This window comes from Nymphaea colorata, chromosome 4 (assembly GCF_008831285.2).
Source record: "Nymphaea colorata isolate Beijing-Zhang1983 chromosome 4, ASM883128v2, whole genome shotgun sequence".
NCBI classification, from domain to species: domain Eukaryota; kingdom Viridiplantae; phylum Streptophyta; class Magnoliopsida; order Nymphaeales; family Nymphaeaceae; genus Nymphaea; species Nymphaea colorata.
Genome location: NC_045141.1, coordinates 24,165,315 through 24,184,390, shown reverse-complemented (window position 1 = coordinate 24,184,390; position 19,076 = coordinate 24,165,315). Strand labels below are relative to the sequence as shown.

The 19,076-nt window shown below is 42.8% G+C and overlaps 3 protein-coding genes across 6 annotated transcripts; 1 reads left to right on the top strand and 2 right to left on the bottom strand.

Annotated features, from left to right (window-relative positions):
* Positions 1-4,953: 4,953 nt before the first annotated feature.
* LOC116252589 (elongation factor 2) lies at positions 4,954-9,795 on the bottom strand. Of its 2 annotated transcripts, none has more exons than XM_031626954.2 (4): positions 9,720-9,795; positions 7,940-7,991; positions 7,760-7,847; positions 4,954-7,648 (listed from the first exon to the last, which is right to left on the bottom strand). In XM_031626954.2, the coding sequence occupies exons 2-4, from the start codon at positions 7,940-7,942 to the stop codon at positions 5,208-5,210; spliced, it is 2,532 nt and encodes an 843-aa protein (XP_031482814.1). In that variant the 5' UTR covers positions 7,943-7,991; positions 9,720-9,795; the 3' UTR covers positions 4,954-5,207. The 2 variants fall into 2 exon arrangements, with proteins under 2 accessions (XP_031482814.1, XP_049933278.1); XM_050077321.1 differs by lacking the exon at positions 9,720-9,795 and adding an exon at positions 9,631-9,649.
* Positions 9,796-11,866: 2,071 nt separating this feature from the next.
* LOC116253024 (putative pectinesterase 14) lies at positions 11,867-14,707 on the top strand. 3 transcript variants are annotated; one of them, XM_031627733.1, is made up of 6 exons: positions 11,867-12,312; positions 12,461-12,632; positions 13,174-13,383; positions 13,740-13,999; positions 14,087-14,159; positions 14,262-14,409. In XM_031627733.1, the coding sequence occupies exons 1-6, from the start codon at positions 11,876-11,878 to the stop codon at positions 14,277-14,279; spliced, it is 1,170 nt and encodes a 389-aa protein (XP_031483593.1). In that variant the 5' UTR covers positions 11,867-11,875; the 3' UTR covers positions 14,280-14,409. The 3 variants fall into 3 exon arrangements, with proteins under 3 accessions (XP_031483593.1, XP_031483592.1, XP_031483589.1); XM_031627732.2 differs by lacking the exon at positions 14,087-14,159 and having other exon boundaries at positions 13,177-13,383; positions 14,262-14,707; XM_031627729.2 differs by lacking the exon at positions 14,087-14,159 and having other exon boundaries at positions 14,262-14,707.
* A 737-nt stretch (positions 14,708-15,444) lies between these two features.
* LOC116253025 (nicotinate N-methyltransferase 1-like) lies at positions 15,445-17,039 on the bottom strand. The gene is made up of 3 exons (XM_031627735.1): positions 16,212-17,039; positions 15,978-16,042; positions 15,445-15,813 (listed from the first exon to the last, which is right to left on the bottom strand). Exons 1-3 carry the CDS (start codon positions 16,963-16,965, stop codon positions 15,514-15,516), a joined length of 1,119 nt encoding a protein of 372 aa, XP_031483595.1. The 5' UTR covers positions 16,966-17,039; the 3' UTR covers positions 15,445-15,513.
* Between the last annotated feature and the right edge of the window lie 2,037 nt (positions 17,040-19,076).

Genomic DNA, 19,076 nt, shown 5'->3' with positions numbered 1-19,076 from the left:
TCTGTCAAATTATTTCATGTTAACAGAATTTTAGGCGCAGAAATGTTCTTAAAAAGAAACTTTTTATAATATAGTTTGGTGAAAATTGTTCCTGATCGTACTACGGCGTTGGGTCAAGAGACAGCATCTGATTCAAACATTCTACAGACTCTTTTAGAGCAAAAAAGATAGGAAAAGGCTAAATCCTTCTCCCGTTTTCATTATAATTGACGTAGATCTGGAGGCCATGGGATCAGCATGACGTTGCTTCATATATAAATACCCTGTGGGCGTGTTTGGTAATAGGAAGCTGCATTGGTTCTTTCCTCAATTTGTCCAAATCTTCAAGACTCATGAATCTTTTACAAAGATTGAGGCATCAATTTGTCCAAATCTCCAAGACTCATGAATCTTTTACAAAGATTGAGGCATGTTCATCAGACTTTAGAACTATTGTTCTACAAACCTACTCCAAGTTTTGGGATAGATTGGAGGGACACTTACAAAGTGACTCTACTACCAAATTACCTTTAAATCTGTCTCTATTTTCTTTTTGACATATCATGGAATTGCTACCAAACAATCTCTATGAGACTTACATGCCCTATTAAGTATACCACAGAAAAATGCCTCGTCGTACATCATGCATCTTGAGGTCGAGTCTGCACATCAGTGCTCACTGTGGATCGAGAAACTGTCCATGCAAATCCTAACACTGCTGATGCAGAAACCCTTTAGGGGGAACTGCCCACTCTGAAATCATGGGTTGGAGATGATCAATAGCCATCTGGTGGAGGAAGAAGAGGAGGATAAGCCTCTGGAAATCCAAATGATGAATGGAAAACCATGGGTTGCATCTCTAGCAGAAGTGCCCTGAAGAGCATTTAAAAGCCATTCAAGTGGATGGTCATCAGATGTCGTAAGGGCAATTTACAAAAAATATATATATATGTAATATAGTAACAGTATGAATGGATTAAAGAATTTAACCAATGAATGACAAACCCTAAATTTTTATTCCTTGGAAGGGTCCATTCTGATTTGATCAATGGCTGGTGAACATGAGCTAAACATTATCCTCTGCCGATGGGGCATGGATACAAGGTGTAAGAATGTTGAGAGAGAGAGAGAGAGAGAGCATGGTACTGTGGAGCATTGGCCACAACTTCAGGGAGGTCAAAGTTGATGCCTTGCAATCCTGGGTATCTCTCAACGATCATAGCCAGGCACACCCCGGCCATGGCCCGCTGCATGACCGAGTTATAGGTGAGGTCCTTGCCGTAGTGCTCGTAGGCAGCCACCCGATGAGCCTTCTTGAACGCCGCTTCGCTCGAGTCGAGCGCCGCCTCGTGCAGGTGAGTCCACCCGTGAACCAGTGCGTCCTGGTGGTGCTACAGCCCGTATGCGCCCAGCGACACACCCTGATCGTCGGCCATGAGAGTCCGGCCGACATTGGTCAGCCTGAAGGCCATGGCCGGGGACCTCTTCAGACACGCCGTGGCTGGCCAGGACCCGGAGGATGCGTTGCAGGTTGACGGCGTCCGGCTGGGTTGATAGGCCGAACTTGGTCCGGATCAAGCCCGCGAGTTGTTTGGGCGAGACAGAGAGGTTGACACCGCCTTGCCAGATTATCTCAGGTATGTCCAGTTTGACCGCTGTGTGGAGAGCCATAGGCACGCTAATGAGGTTAGCCAGGTGCATCATCGTCAGTTTTGCTTCTCTGTCCTCCATGGCTCTGAGCTCTCTCTCCCTCTATCTGAGCTCTGCTGCACAATCAACACAAGCAAGTCCTGTATACGCATTTATAGAGAAGGTAGCAGGCAGTCCATGGATTGTTCTCCACAGAGTGATTCACTCACATTTTGTCTTCTTGTCATGCTTTGGTTTTTCCATGTACTAACAATGGACGGGCGCTTTCTCTTCACATGCTTTCAGCCAATAACAGATAAAAAGTGTGAAAGGTTTGGTTTTCTTTTTTTTTTGTTACTTTGATTTTTTAAAAAATCCAATTTAACGTACTTGAAATTAGATTTTAAATTGATAAAATTTAAAAAGTAAAAAGTGAAAAAAAAGCGCAATGCGAGGATTAGGTGATAGCTAATACATAATGCATAAGTATCAAGCCTAAGCATCCGGCTCGGTTATCCAACGGGTACCGGGTACCCTCTGAATTATAAAGTTGCAAAAGATATTATTGTATTAAAATTGAAAATAATTATTTGTAAAATATCTAAAATATGAAATAAAAAATAAATAATTTTGGACACGCGGCAGTCGATGAATGGAATCAATTTTTCCAAATTTTCGTTTTCGTTTGGAACTTGTTTTGGTGGGCTCACCATTTCTTTGTAACCATAATTATGGAGTGTCTGAATAACTTTGTCCTCAAACATTTCCCCTTCTGCTCATTTAGCATGTTGGTTGATGAAGGCGGGATTCTTTAGTTCCAACAACTCTTGTTGCATGTGGGCTCACCTTTGTGGACGAAAAAAAAGCAAAAGGTAGGAGAAGCAACAACTCGAAGAGCTAGCTAGTAAAATGAGACATCAATTGTTTTCAAATAACTTAAGGTTCCTACTAGATGGCTGGGTTAAGCTCAAACCAAATCTCTGCTTAACTGCCGTGTTTGAGAATCTTAAACTCAAGCTAAGACGAGCTCAAGTTAAAAAATAAAAAGTTAGCTGCATTTTCATGATATTAAAATACCCCTTGAAGTATTTAGTTCTTTTTGAAAATACACTTAGATTTCTATTTTTTCGGCTTAATTTTCTATCAAGAATTACATTTCAAATAATTGACCTAGATAACTATTATATATATATATATATAAAATAAAAAGACACCAACACAAATTACCAGCCCCAGAAAGACCAATCAGGGAAGACAGTATCTTGTGAGCCGAAACAATAGTGAAACACGGGGGTTGGCACGCGCCATTTACGCATCCTGGTCCAGGGCCAGTAGCCTGCGGCTGGGAAGTGGGAACATTGGGACATCGCCGCAGTTGAACATGAGATCTAGATCCGGAATGCGGCCGGGGTACCAACTGAGGAGAGGAGCTGAAGGATTCCCCAGAGGGTGAACAAGTCCCTCGTCTGGAAGCATCTCTGGTGCGTCTCCACGTACGCCTTTCCTCGGACGATGACCAGCCGGAAGTCGGCAAGCTTCTTTCCGGACTCCACCATCTCCCGACTGATACCCCTCCGGTTCCAGGGCCGGAGGTCTTCATGGATCCACCTGAAGTAGTCGGGGCATGAGGGACCCGGCGGGAATTGCCGGACCTCCGCGGCAGCAGTTGCGTAGGAAGGACCTCACATAAGCAAATTCTTATCAATCATTTTATGAAACGGACTTAAGTCATATCAATTTCAGTGTGGGCAGGCCCTCAAAATTGCCCTTATTGAAACATTGATACCTTCATCATTTTTATTTTTTATATATTTTAAAATTCAAACTATGAGCATCCCTTAGCCAGAAATTTCAAACACTGATCTATTCGATGACAACCAATATTTGAATCAAGCTTAATGTCCTAAAAAATCACCGACATTTTGAATTTTTGACAGAAATTTTCTTGCTATTATTGATAAGCAAGCTGGACTTAGACTAGTTTATGCCGGCAGATTCGCTCGGATATCAAATTCGTGTCCTTCAACATGGAGGTGTATGGTGTGCTAGTTAACCAATAGTTGATTAGTGTGAGAAGTTAACTTCCTTATGGCCGTATTAAGTAGGCCTGAGCATCGGCCCAGGTCCTGCCCCTTTTCCCCGCCCTCCTGTCACGCACGCTCTGAGAGTCTTGATGGAGGAGGAGGGGGAGGGAGAGGGAGACGGAAAGGGGGAGAAGGAGACGGAGGAGGAAGGAGAGGGAGAGGGAGAGGGGCAGAGGCCGAGAGGGGGAGCAGAGAGGGAGGGGGAGCGGGAGAGGAGAGGGGGAGCGAGAGCAGAGAGGGAGGGGGAGGGGGAGGGAGCGGGAGTGGAGAGGGAGAGCGGAGAGTCGGTAGTGGAGTGGAGAGGGAGGGGGAGCGGCCGAGCGGGGAATGAGTGGAGAGGGAGAGTGAGAGTCGGGCCGGGCCGGGCCGCCGCCGGGCTGGGCTATCGGGCCCGGGTCCGGCCCAGGCCAGGTTTTCCCCGGCCCGAACCCGTTGCCCGGCATTGAAATTTCAAGATGGCATTGAAATTTTAAGATTTTACACAACAGGTGTTGTGTATAAGCTTGTAGTTGAGAATTTCCTTTGGTTCGAAGCAATTCCCGGAGTCAGAGGGAAGTGTTTAATCAACTCTAGTACAAGAAATTATGCTTAGGAAACGTTATAGCAGAAGCTAGAGAAACACGTTCATGAAATGCTCACAAATTAGGGGCTGGGCATGTGTAAAGGCTTATAAGAACAAGAAAACTGACACATCAACACTAAAGATCCACTCCTCCAACTGATAGAGGCCAGCCCATCCCTACCACGCGTGTCAGATTCAGAAAAATCATGCCTCCGGCCCTCCGAGGATTGATAAACTAATGGAAATAGTTCCTTTTTATTGAGAATCTAACATCAACCTATATTTAATTGGACAAGTATTACTATTTGGCCAACACCAACAAGACGCATACCATAAACAAGGCCAGAATGCGGAGACAGAAAAAACTGGACTTTGAAGAAAAAAAATTTGGTGTTTATAAACTAAGGATGGTAATGAAAGATATTTCACATGAACATGGTCAACGTGCGTTGGCTTAATAAACAGCCCACTGATAATTTTACATGGTGATGGCGACACCATGACGATCAAATAAATGAAACTCTCTCCTGACATATAACCTAGAATAAAGCAAGATGAATGATAACCACGAAATTGAACAAGAAATATAAAGGCAAGAGAAAGAACACAAGTGTAGACAAGAAAAGGCACAAAGGACATGCATTTACTAGGCGTGCCAAGTCATGCATGAATTATCAGAATTATGAGTGGATCAAAAGATTAAAAAATAACCAACTTCTTACTAGAGTTCACTCTCCGCCGCAACAGGGAATCAATGTGGCAGCAGCCAATCATTTTCCAAATGGAAGCAACTAACATACATGTCAAAACATGTCCGTATTGAAAAATAAAGTGAAAAAAAAGGCGAGACCAGGACGAAAATTTTAGTTAAAAATAGAACTAAACCTGAAAAAGAGCAAAAAAAAAGTCTCCAACACGAAACCCCTCCTAATAAATACCTAGAATCTAGTGGCTTAAAGTTTGTCTTCGTACTCGGACAATGGAGTCATCTGCTCCTTGAGACCCTTCCTTTTGCGAATGTCAGCCACCAGCTGCCCAGCCTGTGAAGAGGACTCCATTGGATCAGAGCTCATCATATCCCAATGGTCAAAGACACATTGGGGGAATGCCTGCCCAGAAGTCGCAGCCCGCAGAGTGCTGGAGAAACCGAATGATTCAATGACGGGCAAGTATGCCTTGATGTTGTAAAGCGGTGTACCAGGCCTCTGCATTTCCTCGAACACATGCCCACGCTTCTGGTTAAGAACTCCATAAATACCACCAAGAGCCTGCTCCGGCGCTTGGATCTCAACAAGGTAGACCGGTTCCAAAAGCCTTGGCTTAGCAGTCAGCTGAGAAGCGTAGATAACTCTTCTTGCTGTGGGGATAACCTGACCACCACCTCTGTGGATTGCATCAGCATGAAGAACAACATCACACACCTCGAAGCATATGCCACGCATGTTCTCTTCAGCCAATGCACCTTCTTTGGATGCCCATTGGAATCCAGCCACCACAGAATCCTTAATTTCGTTCAGGTACTGAACACCCTTACACATATCAACAACCATATTTGGTCCAGTAGTCTCTGGCCCGAAACACCAAATCTTCTTGGCAAGGTCCTTGTCCCACCCGAATTCTTCTGAGAGTATCTTGGCCCGCACCTTGGGATCATCCCTTGGGCCAATACGTCCATCATCAATGGCCTCGGCCAATCCTTCTTCCATGGGCCTGGCTTCCATGTAGAGACGGTTATGCTTGTTTGGAGATTTACTCATGACAGTTCTGCAAGACTTCTCCAGTACAGTCTCCCTGAACGAGACGACAGGGTCAGAAACCACGATCTCAGCTCCACCCATGAAATCTTCCTGCAGATCCTTGAGACAGATTTCAAGGTGCAATTCTCCAGCACCAGCAATGATATGCTCGCCAGATTCTTCGATTGTACAGACAACCATGGGATCTGACTTGGCCAGACGCTTCAGACCTTCAACAAGTTTGGGAAGATCAGAAGCAACTTTGCATTGAACAGCCACACGGACAACAGGTGAAACAGAAAACTTCATTGCCCTGATCGGATGTGCATCGACTTCCTTCTCATTTGTCAGAGTTGCATTCTTGGTAATGAACTGATCCAGACCAACCATGGCAACTGTGTTACCACATGGAACATCCTCAACAGATTCTTGCTTTTTCCCCATCCAAATAACTGTTCTCTGCACACTCTTCACATACAGGTCCTTCTTCTGCCCTGGAATATAGTTGGGTCCCATAATTCTCACCTTCAAGCCAGTCGACACTTTTCCAGAGAATACACGACCAAAGGCAAAAAATCGACCCTTGTCAGATGCAGGAATCATCTTCGAAACATAAAGCATCAAAGGGCCTTCAGGATCACAGTTCCTAATAGCATTAGCGTAAGGATCATCAAGAGGGCCCTCGTATAAATTCTCAACACGGTATCTCTGTGCCTTGGAAGGAGACGGAAGATGGAATATCATCATTTCAAGAAGTGCATTGCTAGCTGGAAGCCAGGTCTGCATGACACGTTTCATTAGAGCCTTGCCCACCAGCTCCTTTTCCTCAGATTTCATGGTAACACCAAGTTTCTGCAACATTGGCCACAACTTGTCCTTTTGATCATTGATACAGGTATTTATAATTTGCTTGATAGGCTCATAACAGAACTGAACAAATCCTCTCTTGCATGTGGGAGAACCAGTACTCTTGTTGGTCCATTTCTTGGTGGCTGGGTCGAAGTAGTTTTCACCCCACAGTCTTTCCATCATCTTGGACTCATCGACTCCAAACTTTGATGCATACATTTTGGCAAAGTTTGTCAGTGTAAAAGCCCAACCGTGCAGTCCTGCAGAGAATGCCACGGTTCCCTTCTCAGGGTAAACCTGTACGTCACCAAGCAATGCATCCTCATATGTAGCCATAATCACATTTGCATTTTCAATCACTCTTTGAAAGGTCTGATACGCTTCCTCCCCTTCAACCTGCAACTCAAGGAAACAGCGGTCCATCTTATTGACAGTAAGCACAGGCCTAATCCTCTCTCCAAGAGCTTGACGAAGCACTGTTTCCGTTTGAACACACACTCCTTCAACACAATCTACCACCACAAGTGCACCGTCTGTAATGCGAAGAGCTGCAGTAACCTCAGAAGAGAAATCAACATGCCCAGGTGAATCGATCAGGTTGATTAGATACTCATTTCCTGATCTTTCCCCCTTGTAGTTCTTGAGAGACTCCTCAGTCATCTCATAGTAAAGGGATATCCCTGTTGACTTAATTGTAATACCACGCTCAGCCTCATCCTGACGAGTATCTGTCATGCGAACATCACCTGCAACTTCTTGGGCAATAATTCCAGCTGCTGCTACAAGAGAATCAGTGAGAGTAGACTTGCCTGCATAAATTAAAGTGGAAAGACGAAAAGAATCAGTTGTAGACTTTGTATTTCTGAATTCAGTAACAACACAAAAAGATCATTCAGTTGATGAATTAGTATTTTACACACCATGATCCACATGTGCAATAACAGACATGTTTCGGATATTATGTTTAAGATCCATGATCCTACGGAGCTCTTCTACTGTAAACTTCACCTGCAATTACAAACCATATTTGAGTATCATAATCATGCTGTATGCACTAAGCAGTCAAATAACATGAAATTAATAGCTCTGCAAGATCATACCATTTTCGCTGCTTTAGATTACAGCACAAATTTTTTTTTTAAGATTGGGTACCTGCAATCAAAGCAGAAATCACTTCACCAGAAAACCAATGAAAAACAAACATGAAGATAAAAGCAAAACCACACATAGTCACGATGGAAGAAGCAAAATCTCAGACACTTCAAATAAACATTTGTAGTGCATGTGGTAAATGCTCTTGCTAATCAACAAATTTTATGTCAATTAAATTCCTAAAAAGGTGCTAGAAACAGATATCAAATGAAGCAGCGCAAGGATCATATACAGACCAAGAATGAAGGAACGGCTGGATGCCAAAGTAAAGAATATTTTGCAGCTATATGATGTCAAATGAAGCACATGGATCAAGACTAAGAATGCTTGTTCAGACATGAGAAGTTTATGCTAATTTAAAACATACATATGCTAATCTGGCCATTTTGGCTTTGATATTGCCTGACAATATCTATATTCCTCCTTGCATTTGCTGGAGAATAGGAAGCCTAGGGAACGAACTATCAATTTCTGCGAAGCACAATGTGGTTTCACAAAACATGTCATGCTTGTTATTCAGGAATGACTACAGCTCTGGCAAGCCAAGCTCTAAGTCATCCATGAGTTCCTCTGGAGAAAAAATCATAGTGATTGGAAATGTGCAAATAAATATTGACACAATTAATCAAGTTTGGCTTGATGTCTGCTTGAACAGCATATCTATGCTTTGCATTTGTCCTTTAATCTTTTTATATGTGATTTTCACATGGTTCTATTTGGATTCCCGCATGGCCCCCTTTTCATGAGCCCCAAAACTAATTTGACAATAGAGACACTGAAGGAAGAAAAACAATAAAGATCATGTAATTGAAGTTTTAAGGTTAGCCGAGGCAGAGCCAGCAGGGGCCATGCCCTGCCACCCCAAGCTCTTTTTTTTAGAAAAAAAAAAGAAACTCTTTAATTTTTCTAAAAATTTTAAATCAGCTTCTGCACAAATTTGGAAAGGCTCCGACACTGAAGGTTTGGGTTTTAAGATTGTTAGTGACAACAAAAATAAAGCATCGGCACTCTTGGTGGACCTACATATACCCACTTTCAGCATCGATCATGCACAAATTATTTCGAATTTCAAAAATATAAAAACGTGACTAAAAAATTATAGAACGCAATCAACATGAAAAACGTAAGGCAGTGACATCGACCGCATATTGTGTCAGAATGCGCCAGTACGTAAAATTAACATCTATATGATCCCAATTCATTGAATATCACCTGGTGTCCATCGACATAAATGAATGTTTCAGATCGGAAAGCTACTTCTTGCTTGACCGTGTGCAAGCATACCAAATCAAGCGAAGCAAAAGAACCAATCGATCAGCATAACCTAATCGAACCAGCTCCATCACTTCAATCCTAGTTAACCATGAACAACCGAAACGCCTATTTTCTAAATGAAGGCATGCGAGAAAGTATGAAAAACCATAACCCATTACCACATGAAAGCATGGAATCTCTAATAACCGCACAAATCGATGTCAAAACCTTATTAATATCTTGCATGAAACCACACTTATCATCCAGAGGATTATTGGGACAACTGAGAAACTAGAAAAAAAAAAAAAAAACAGACGGAAAAAGTGGCGAATTTGAGCCTAGAAGCCGCAGCAAAACAAAGCAAACACGACAGATGTTCATCGACCTCGCTAATCGAACAACAGATCTGAACACGGAAATCGGAGGGAACTAGATCACCAAAGAGAGAGAGGGAGAACGGAATCCAGATCGTACCTCCAAAGGGACAAGAAAGAGCTCAGAGGAAGGAGTGAGGAAGCAAAAAGAAAAAGAGGCGCCCCCTCAAAACCCTAAAGAGTCTTGGATAGAAAGCCGCCCTTTATAGTTCCCGGTTCAGCCAAGGGGCATCGGTTTCGCTACTCGGTTTTCGAATCGAACGGAGTTCATGTTCCGATACGGTCGTATGAACGGTGCGGCACGCGACTCGAATCGAACTTTCTGAAATGCGAGAAAGATTTGGTCGAAAATAGGAAACTGTAAAAGGCCATTCCATTTTAAAATTTTGACTTCAACAATGTGATTTCTTTTCCCTAAGTATTTAAACAAAAAAAAACTGTAAAATAGGCTAACATATTAAGAATTTTACTTATGTTTCAAACTTATATGCCATGCCTTTTAATTGTTATTCAAGTCAATATGAGATTGAGATCTGAACTTCAAGGCTGATTTTAAGTATATGTTATGATAAAATTATAGCTTATTTTTACTTGGGGATCTCAAATCTGTGTTACCTGTCGAAAACCAGGGATTTGTGGTTCGAAAAGGAGGGGTCTAATCACAAACCCATTGTTTAATATTTATGGTTGTCTTGGATTTTGAGATCCAAGACTATCAAACATAGTTAAATTTGATTGAAATAACCTTTTGCAAGTGACATAAAACGCTTAAAATTTGTGTTTGGTAGCTTTGGATCTTACATTCAAGGCTGCATAAAAGGATGCATTTTAAACTAACAGTAACATGAATTTTAAATTTATGCTACATGTTAATATCTATGAATTTAAAGTCGAATGGAAGGGTTAAATTCATGGATTTGAAATCACTGTGAATCTTAAATCTGCGGCAAAACCAACACAACCTAAAAGAAGGGAAAACGGGTTAATAAAACGATATTTTTGAGAAGAACCGAACCAATTTTGTTTTGAATATGGCAATTGATGGGTTCCTTGATGGGGATTCACAATTAAGTTCAATTATCAACCATGGTGCATGTACTTACTATTGTAATTCAAATCTTGTTTTTCGAATATTTTAGGGTTATTTCTAAAATGTGAACAAAAGGGTTTTCATGGAGCATGTTTCTAAACCCATGAAATGCATCTTTGGCTAAAATTGGTAGTAAGCAGTGGTTTGCTAAAAAACAGGGGCCATTTCTCTATTTGTGTACATTATTCATAGATGGCAAGGGATTTTGGAATGAGAAGAACTTGTGAAATTATAGATTTGGTATTCAAAGGGTTACCATGATTTCATGTTGGCAACTCAGAGAGAGAGAGAGAGAGTTGGCTTCACCGGGAAGGGACAGAATTCTAGAGAAACCTGTTTTGCAAGAAAAGAAATTATTGGGAAAGTGAAAGCAAAGAGGAAAGGGTGGCATTAGGCATGCAGAGCACTTTGTGAGGTGGCCTGCAGTAGGGGTTTCTGTCAATGCTTCAAGATTTCTTGCAGAAGCATCAAGTTTCCTTTTCAAGATTCATGGGGCGGCAGATCAGGTCGGTGGCGGTGCACTTGCCGCCGAGGCAGATCACGTTTGTTGTTAGAGTTGGATTCGGCTCGTCAAAAGCTCCTACAACGTAAACCCTCAAGTCTGATTTGGAATTCAACACTTCCTGTTTTTCATTGAGAAAAGGTGTCGTCCAAGATCATATTCAAAGTTCTTCATAAGATCAGCACCAATTCTTCAACATGGACGGGGACTCTTGTTCATGTGACGAATACAATGAAGAATCAAACTTGCAACATCCAAAAAAGTGCAAATCCCCTTTCATTTCGACCCAGACTGCACAAACAACTTAAAAATAAAAACTCTTTCTCTCAGACACAGGTTCTGCCCGGTCAAAAAAGAGTTAAACTAACGAACTGAGCCTAACTTGATGATTGATGTTATGGCCTGAGAATTCGGCTGTTCACTTCGTTCACACATTGATGACCCTCATTGCCATGCAAAGTCCACCAATTCATGGCGTGTGCATTCTTCAAATCTCCACTACGCATTTGGTCATCACTATCATCATGATTATTGCCATATCACTTCACCTGTACTCCACTTTCTCAGTGAGAACAATTATGACACATATTAATTAACTAACTATATATAAAGTCACCTACCATCTACCTTTAGAAACTCAACCACACACTGCGTCCATAAAATAATGGAAAGAAGGCACAATAGTTCGAAGGGCTCAGTCTTTTGGGTTTCAGCCATTTTTGTGGCGCTTCTTTCCACTGTTATAGCAGTTTACACGTTTTCTAGTTCTAGAATGGATGGTAATCAGGATCTGTTGACTATTTCCTTTAGAAATAGATTCAGCAGCATTGGTTTGTCGCCCATTGATTTTGTTTCTCTGGTCAAGAGAGTGGTGAAGACGATAGTAAAGAGCCATCACAACCACCACCGAAAGCAGAGGACTGATCCCTGCAAGGATGTGAAGTGGCCGGCGAGGTTTGTGTATGAGCAGAGTCCGTCACTTGTGATTGCAGTGGATGCACAGGGATGTGGGGACTTCACAAGCATACAGGAGGCAGTGAACTTGGCTCCTGACAGCAGCCCCAACAGAACTCTTATCTTGATCAATTCTGGTGTCTACAGGTACGCCCATCTCTCTCTCTCTCTCTCTCTGTCACACACACACACAAGTGCCCTGTTTGTGCATGTGTATATTTACATATATGTATACAAACACGTCGACACACAAAGGATCAGATTGAAGTAGGGACTGACAAACAATTGTATGCAGAGAAAAGGTGGTTGTAAATGCTAGCAAGGGAAATCTAACATTTCAAGGTCAAGGGTATCACACCACAATCATAAGCTGGAATGATACAGCCAACTCCACAGGGGGAACCATCTACAGTGCATCTGTTGCAATTTTTGCCAACAATTTCATTGCCTACAACATCAGCTTCCAAGTAAGTCTCTTATGTCTTCAAAGAAGACATTACATGTTCCCAATTGATCCTTTGTCAATGCACTAATCTATTTAGAAGGAAAATTTCCATTTAGGGGCCCTCATCTTGGCCATGCTTCGAAAGCAGGCTCACATTTCAGCATTTCCTGTTATGGGTTTCACTTCTGCTGACAGCTGTAGGACCTCAAGTTAAATCATTCCATGTTGGAGCCCATGTAAGAGTTAATGTTTTCCACCACTGTTTTTCAAGTTTGAAAATTTTCCGTCACTTGTTCAGAAAAAGAAAGTCATCCCTGTCATTTTCTTCTCTGTCTGACAATTTTAATGTGAGGTATGGCATTTGCAAACCTGGACCGTCACCTGGCAATTGTCAGCAAAGTGAGGCCTGTATTAAAGAAAACAGAGCTTTTGATGCCTGTATTTGAGATAATAGGTATAATGTGGTCCTCAAAATGAAAATTTTCCTGTCCAAAAAACATTCAGTTTTGCCTATAAAAATCTTACTCCTTTACTGTTCTCTTTGTTTGGTGGTCCACTTGGAGAAGAATTCAGCAGCCCCAGCATCGCCAGGGGATGTTGGAGGACAGGCAATTGCTCTCAGGATAGCAGGGGACCAAGCAGCTTTCTACAGTTGTGGAATCTATGGAGCTCAGGACACACTTCATGATGACTCAGGGAGACACTATTTTAAGGATTGCTTCATTGAAGGGTCAATAGATTTCATCTTTGGCGATGGAAGAAGCCTTTATCAGGTTACTACCATCATCGACATGGAACCTTATCATCACATAAAGCTAATCTTGATATGTGTGTGTTTTTTGTGCCTGCACATGCACACACATTCTCTTGAACAATCGTGAAGGACTGCAGCAGATGCAACTTTCATCTGCAAATCATCCTGTTCTAGCATATGTAACTATGTGTGCATGCGAGTGTACATGTGTTCTGTGAGTTGTGTTTTTGTGTTTACTCTGTGCGCCTGTTTTCATGTAATTCAAATAATTAAAAAGGTGATAACAAATGAATGACATTACAATGCATTATACCAAACTCAGAAACCTAACCTAACATATTGATTACATAATAAGCAGTACTTTTCTGGCTGCAGGACTGCACATTGAATTCAATTGCAAAGGCGGTGCCTGCTGGGGTGCAGACCATCACAGGGGCCATCACAGCACATGGAAGAAGATCTGAGAAGGAGAAAACTGGATTTTCCTTTGTCAATTGCACCATAATTGGCACAGGGAAGGTCTGGCTGGGAAGGGCTTGGGGTCCTTATGCTTCTGTCATCTTCTCGAGGTCCTACATGTCTGAGATCATTGCATCTGATGGATGGAATGACTGGAGCGATCCCTCCAGAGATCAGTATGTGATTAACCAATTAATTTTCACCCTCTTTTTTTCATATAATGTGGAAATTCTGATGAGCCTTGGTCTGGGATGGTAAACCAGAGTCCAACCACCTGCCTCAGGGATTGGACTTAAGGCCCCCAAGGTGACAGAGGTTAAGAGTTCAATACCCAAGGTGCATCTCTTGCCGTATCGATGGGGATCTGCCTAGTCTCAGCTTATCCATCAGATCAACATGTGACATATTACTTGTTTTTTTTTTTTTTGGGTGATGCAGGGCAGTGTTATTTGGTGAGTTTGAATGCATGGGACCAGGTGCAAATAGTAGCATGAGGGTAGCGTACTCTAAACAGCTCAGTGAGTGTGAAGCTGTTCCATTCATGGACATATCTTTCATAGACGGAGATGAGTGGGCTTTTCCTCCACTTTACCAGCCTCAATCGAACTCTTCCAGCCTGCAGCCTAGTTGCCACAGGAAAGAGGGCATTCTTCTTCAACCTTATTGACCATCATTAGCTGCAGCGATTGCTGTTCGTCGTTACTAACAGTAATATAGTTACTGCATGCGTATTTTTTGAGATGTTATGTTAATCATGTTCTTAGATAGAGAAATACGAACTTGGAAAATTTAACAACTTATTTTGTTTTGTCTAATTAGTATATTGATTGTATCAAAGCAAAAATGCTTTTGACGATGTTATTTATATTTAGCCTGTTGGTACATCTTTACCTGTAGTTTGGAAACAGAAAACAACCACTCAGTTTACTTTGAACGGAACTCGCAGCAGTTCAGAATTTCATCAAAATCCACATCCTTTCTTCACCTGAACGAAATTGGAGGTTATGTATATGGTTCTGTAACTTGCTGGCTAAATCCAACTCATACGAATCCAAGCCGATTGAGAACAACATATTTACTAAAAAAAAAAATTAAACCAGATAACATTACCCCCTGACTGAACCTGAGCATTGCACAAACGGATAAAGCTTAACTCGATTGGGTTTGCCTTAAATTCTTATCAATGATTCTATGAGACGAACTGGGTGACCATATCAATTTGATAACAACCAATCTTTGAATCAAGTTTAAATGTCCTTAAATATCAATAAAACTTTGAATTTTCATGAGAAAAGTCTTTTCAGAACCTTAAACAGAGATTAGATCTCGTTCAGACAATGTAATTGCTCCTGTTATAGGAGAGTAATCGAGTAGATATCATTCCAATGATGAGGGGCGATTTTTGCACCCCCCCCCCCCCTTTTTCAAGTGATAAGTTCATCTGATAAGGCCAATTTTATCATTTACTTGTACATTTTAATACTTTCTATGAATAGGTGGTTGGAGCGTCATTTTGCATTTTTTTTGAAAAAAAAAAATCATGGCAAGAACCCAACAGCTGTTCTGCATTATTGATCCAATCATGAAGGCAAAATACTGCCCTTATTTGTCCAAGCCCAAGCACTAAAGAGCCAAAGCTCAAATCTCCATGACTATCCACAACACCTTTGCTGGGTAAAACCAAGCAGCTCTATTTCTGAAACTCCATGAGCGTGTAGAAATGGTCAAGGTAGAGTGCCCTGAAGTTGGTGAACCCAGCTGCCTCTCCCAGTTTCCTGTACTCGGACTCCGTCCGGTTCTTACACTTAGCGGCATGGATTGCCATCAGATAAATGTCCACCACTAGCAGAGTTCGAGTCCGCTCGCTGTTGTCGGTGTTCTCCGGCACCACTCCCTCACAGGCGATCACCTTCCCCTTCTCCGGCAGAGCTTTGTGGCAGTTCTCCAGCATCTTCTGACACTCTTCGTCGCTGAACGAAACCAAGACCCCCTGTTCAGTAAAGGTATGAAATGCTTCCATGTTAATAACATTTCACACCGCAACCTTTAGAAGTCTAAATGGTTCACGTGGTCGTATCATGCAACGACTGCCATTTATGCGAAAAGAAAAACCATTGCAGAGACTGGAGCAATAAGAGTTTCAAAACTGAAAACCTTTATAAACATGGCATCGCCTGTGGGAACTGAATCGAACATGTTACCACCAACGTGTGTCACACCTGTTGCATGCAATGCATTCAATCAAATGTTAGTTCCCAACTCTAAAAGGGTTTTGGCATTATATATATATATATATATATATATATATATATATATATATATATATATATATATAGAGAGAGAGAGAGAGAGAGAGAGAGAGAGAGAGAGAGAGAGAGAGAGAGAGACCATTGTATTGCGGAGCATTAGCCACAACTTCTGGAAGGTCAAAATTGATCCCTTGCAATCCTCGGTACCTCTCCACAATCATCGCCATGCAAGACCCAGTGCCGCCACCAACATCCACGATTGTCTTCAACCCATCGGACCCAAACCCATCATAGGACTCGAGCAATGCCTTCATGAACGGTACAGAAAGGCCACTCATGGCTCTCTGCATTAGGGAGTTGCAGGCCGGATCCTTGATGTAGTACTCGTAGACAGGCAATCCATGAACCTTCTTGAACGCTTCTTGGCTCGGGTCGAGCACCGACTCGTGCAGGCGAGTCCATGCCTGAACCAGAGGATCCAGGCAATTTCGCATTACGTAAGCGCCCAGTGACAACCCCTGACAGTCGGTCACAAGGGTCTGGCCGACGTTCGTCAGCCTGAAGGCCTTGGCAGCCTGGTTTCCATTTTCCGGGACCTCTTCGAACACGCCATGGCTGGCAAGGACTCGAAGGATACGTTGAAGGTTGACCGTGTCCGGCTGGGTAGGCAGACCTAACTTGGTCTGGACTAAGCCTGCAAGTTGTTTGGCAGAGATGGGAAGGTTGGTTCCCTCTTGCCAGACGAGGTCAGGCAGGTTTAGTTTGAGTGCAGCATGGAGAGCCATGGGCACGCTGATAAGATTGGCCAAGTACATGATGGTCAGCCTTGCTTCCTTGTCATCATCCATCTCTCTTCCTCTCTCGACTCTCAGCAGGCAAGTTTCATCAGGCATTTACAGACACACTAGCACTCTCTTCTCTGTGAAGCTCGGTCATGTGACACCTTATCCTTGTCATCATCCGTCTCTCTTCCTCTCTCGACTCTCAGCCGGCAAGTTTCATCAGGCATTTATAGACCTCTTTTCTGTGAAGCTCGGTCATGTGATGGGCCGACACCTTATCTCCTGCTATCTTCTCGAGATTGCGGTTGTGGCCAATTGGTGTATTTATCTCGTTTAGCCATCCCATTAGATTTGATAATGGTTTTGCCTTGGTGAAATTTTCTGACACCTCAAAGCGCAGTCCCCGAGCCCTTTGCCAGTGGTGCCTGGCTCTCTGCATCACCGGTTGTAGCCGGACCAGCTGTTGCAGAACTCAAGGTAGCACAAGGAGGATCCACGTGTCTGAGGTCCGCCTGGCTGAGGCAGCCTGACTCCATGCACAGCACAGGTGTTCGGGGCCGCACGGTGGTCAAGGCAGAATGCTGCAAATGGGTAGCCAGGGCGGTGGGGCGGCGGAGTTCGGTCAGGAAGAATGATGTGCTGCACAAGTATAAGCAAAACGAGCTGTGGCTGCAGCAGCCTTGCTCCATGCGGCACACGTCCGCCAGCCCTGGCCACGGCTGGCTGGCTAGCTGGGAAACCTCGGTTTTCCTGGATCTTAAACGTATTTTATTTCCCACTGACGACACGAGAGCGTTCCCTTTTTCAGTTAAATTGGAACATTTATGCTTTTATTGTCTAATTTTAATTTTAATAAACAAATATTTTAAACTAATTTTTTAGTTTATCAAAACATAAACTTATGGCATGATATAGCCCGCACCAGCATCGTTTTTTTTTTACCACATTGGGTTGGAAGCGATGTTGGAAACATAAAGAACTGAATTACTACCCTCCCCAAACAGTGCCTGCATTTTTCATTGCACACTGCTTTTTCTGTGCATACATCTAAAACGAAGTTCCCTGAAAAAATAGAACTCTAAGAAACTTGAATTAAGGAGCAAAAATATTTTGTTAGTGTGTTACAACCGAAAACATAAATAGAGAAAGATAATTAATTGATACATGTTTAAAATCTATAAAGATAATAAAATAATGAATAATGTAAGACACATATTCATCCGTTAACTAAAAGGTCTAGAGGACACTTTTACTTTGCCTTCATAGGGATGAATTTACAGTACGATGGATGAAATTTCAGACAAGCTATCGTGACATTTGCAGGAGAAAAATTCAGAGAGTCAGCTCGCCCACACAATGATCACCGTCACTGCCATGCAATTCATGGCCTGTGCTTATGCAGTTGGTTATCATGAACCGTCCTCATGATTATCCCCATGTCGCCTCTCCTACACTCCATTGCCTCGGCGAGAACAATTATTACCGATGTTGATGAACTCACTGTGGAGTCACCACCAACCTACCTTTAAAAACTCAACGGCATAGAATAATTAATGGAAAGAAGGCACGATAGTTCGTGGGTTGGATTTCGGCCATTTTTGTGGCCCTTCTCTTCGTTACCCACGTAGCAGTTTACACGCTTCTTACCCAGAATGGTGAAGTATCTTGTAGAGACCGTTGATTTGGTTTCTCGAATGGTGAAGAAGATACTCAAGATCCATCATCATGACCACCACAAAAATTTGCAGATCCCTGCAATTATATGAATGTCCAGTAAGGATGAGTGAGCCTCCCCATGCCTCTTACCGAGAGTTGTGGCGGTAATTTCAGTTTAGGTGAGTAGCACTCATGGGAATTGAATCCAACTGACAATGCTGCTTAAACAAAGGTGTGGAGCAGGGGCGGAGGGAGGGGGGCCGCTTGGGCCATGGCTCTTGGTGAGAGCAGAAAAAAAAAATTATATTGAAAAAATCAAATTTTTTTTAGTTTGGACTGACCTGTGGATCGTCTTGGCCCGACCTGCTTTCACACATAACACTCTCTGTCGCTCGCTCCCTCCTTCTTTGGCCCGCCCGACCCTCTTTCCCTCTTTCGCCCATTTCTCTCCGGCTCACTCCCTCTCTGCCCTACCCTATTCCGCCCCTTTTTCGCTTGCTCCCTTCCTCTCTTGCTGACAACCATTGATAACACGACCCTTTCTCTCACGCAGGGCGAAGTCAGGA

Excerpts from the sequence above, each read along its gene's own strand:
- LOC116252589 (XM_031626954.2), bottom strand. Across the intron at positions 7,649-7,759 it reads TATTGCACATGTGGATCATG|GCAAGTCTACTCTCACTGAT; the intron begins GTGTGTAAAATA and ends TAATTTATGCAG.
- LOC116253024 (XM_031627729.2), top strand. The coding sequence starts at position 11,876 with ATGGAAAGAAGGCACAATAGTTCGAAGGGCTCAGTCTTTTGGGTTTCA. Across the intron at positions 12,313-12,460 it reads ATCAATTCTGGTGTCTACAG|AGAAAAGGTGGTTGTAAATG; the intron begins GTACGCCCATCT and ends AATTGTATGCAG. Across the intron at positions 13,384-13,739 it reads ATGGAAGAAGCCTTTATCAG|GACTGCACATTGAATTCAAT; the intron begins GTTACTACCATC and ends TTCTGGCTGCAG.
- LOC116253025 (XM_031627735.1), bottom strand. The coding sequence starts at position 16,965 with ATGCCTGATGAAACTTGCCTGCTGAGAGTCGAGAGAGGAAGAGAGATG. Across the intron at positions 16,043-16,211 it reads TAATGCTCCGCAATACAATG|GTGTGACACACGTTGGTGGT; the intron begins GTCTCTCTCTCT and ends TGCATGCAACAG. Across the intron at positions 15,814-15,977 it reads GCGATGCCATGTTTATAAAG|GGGGTCTTGGTTTCGTTCAG; the intron begins GTTTTCAGTTTT and ends TTTACTGAACAG.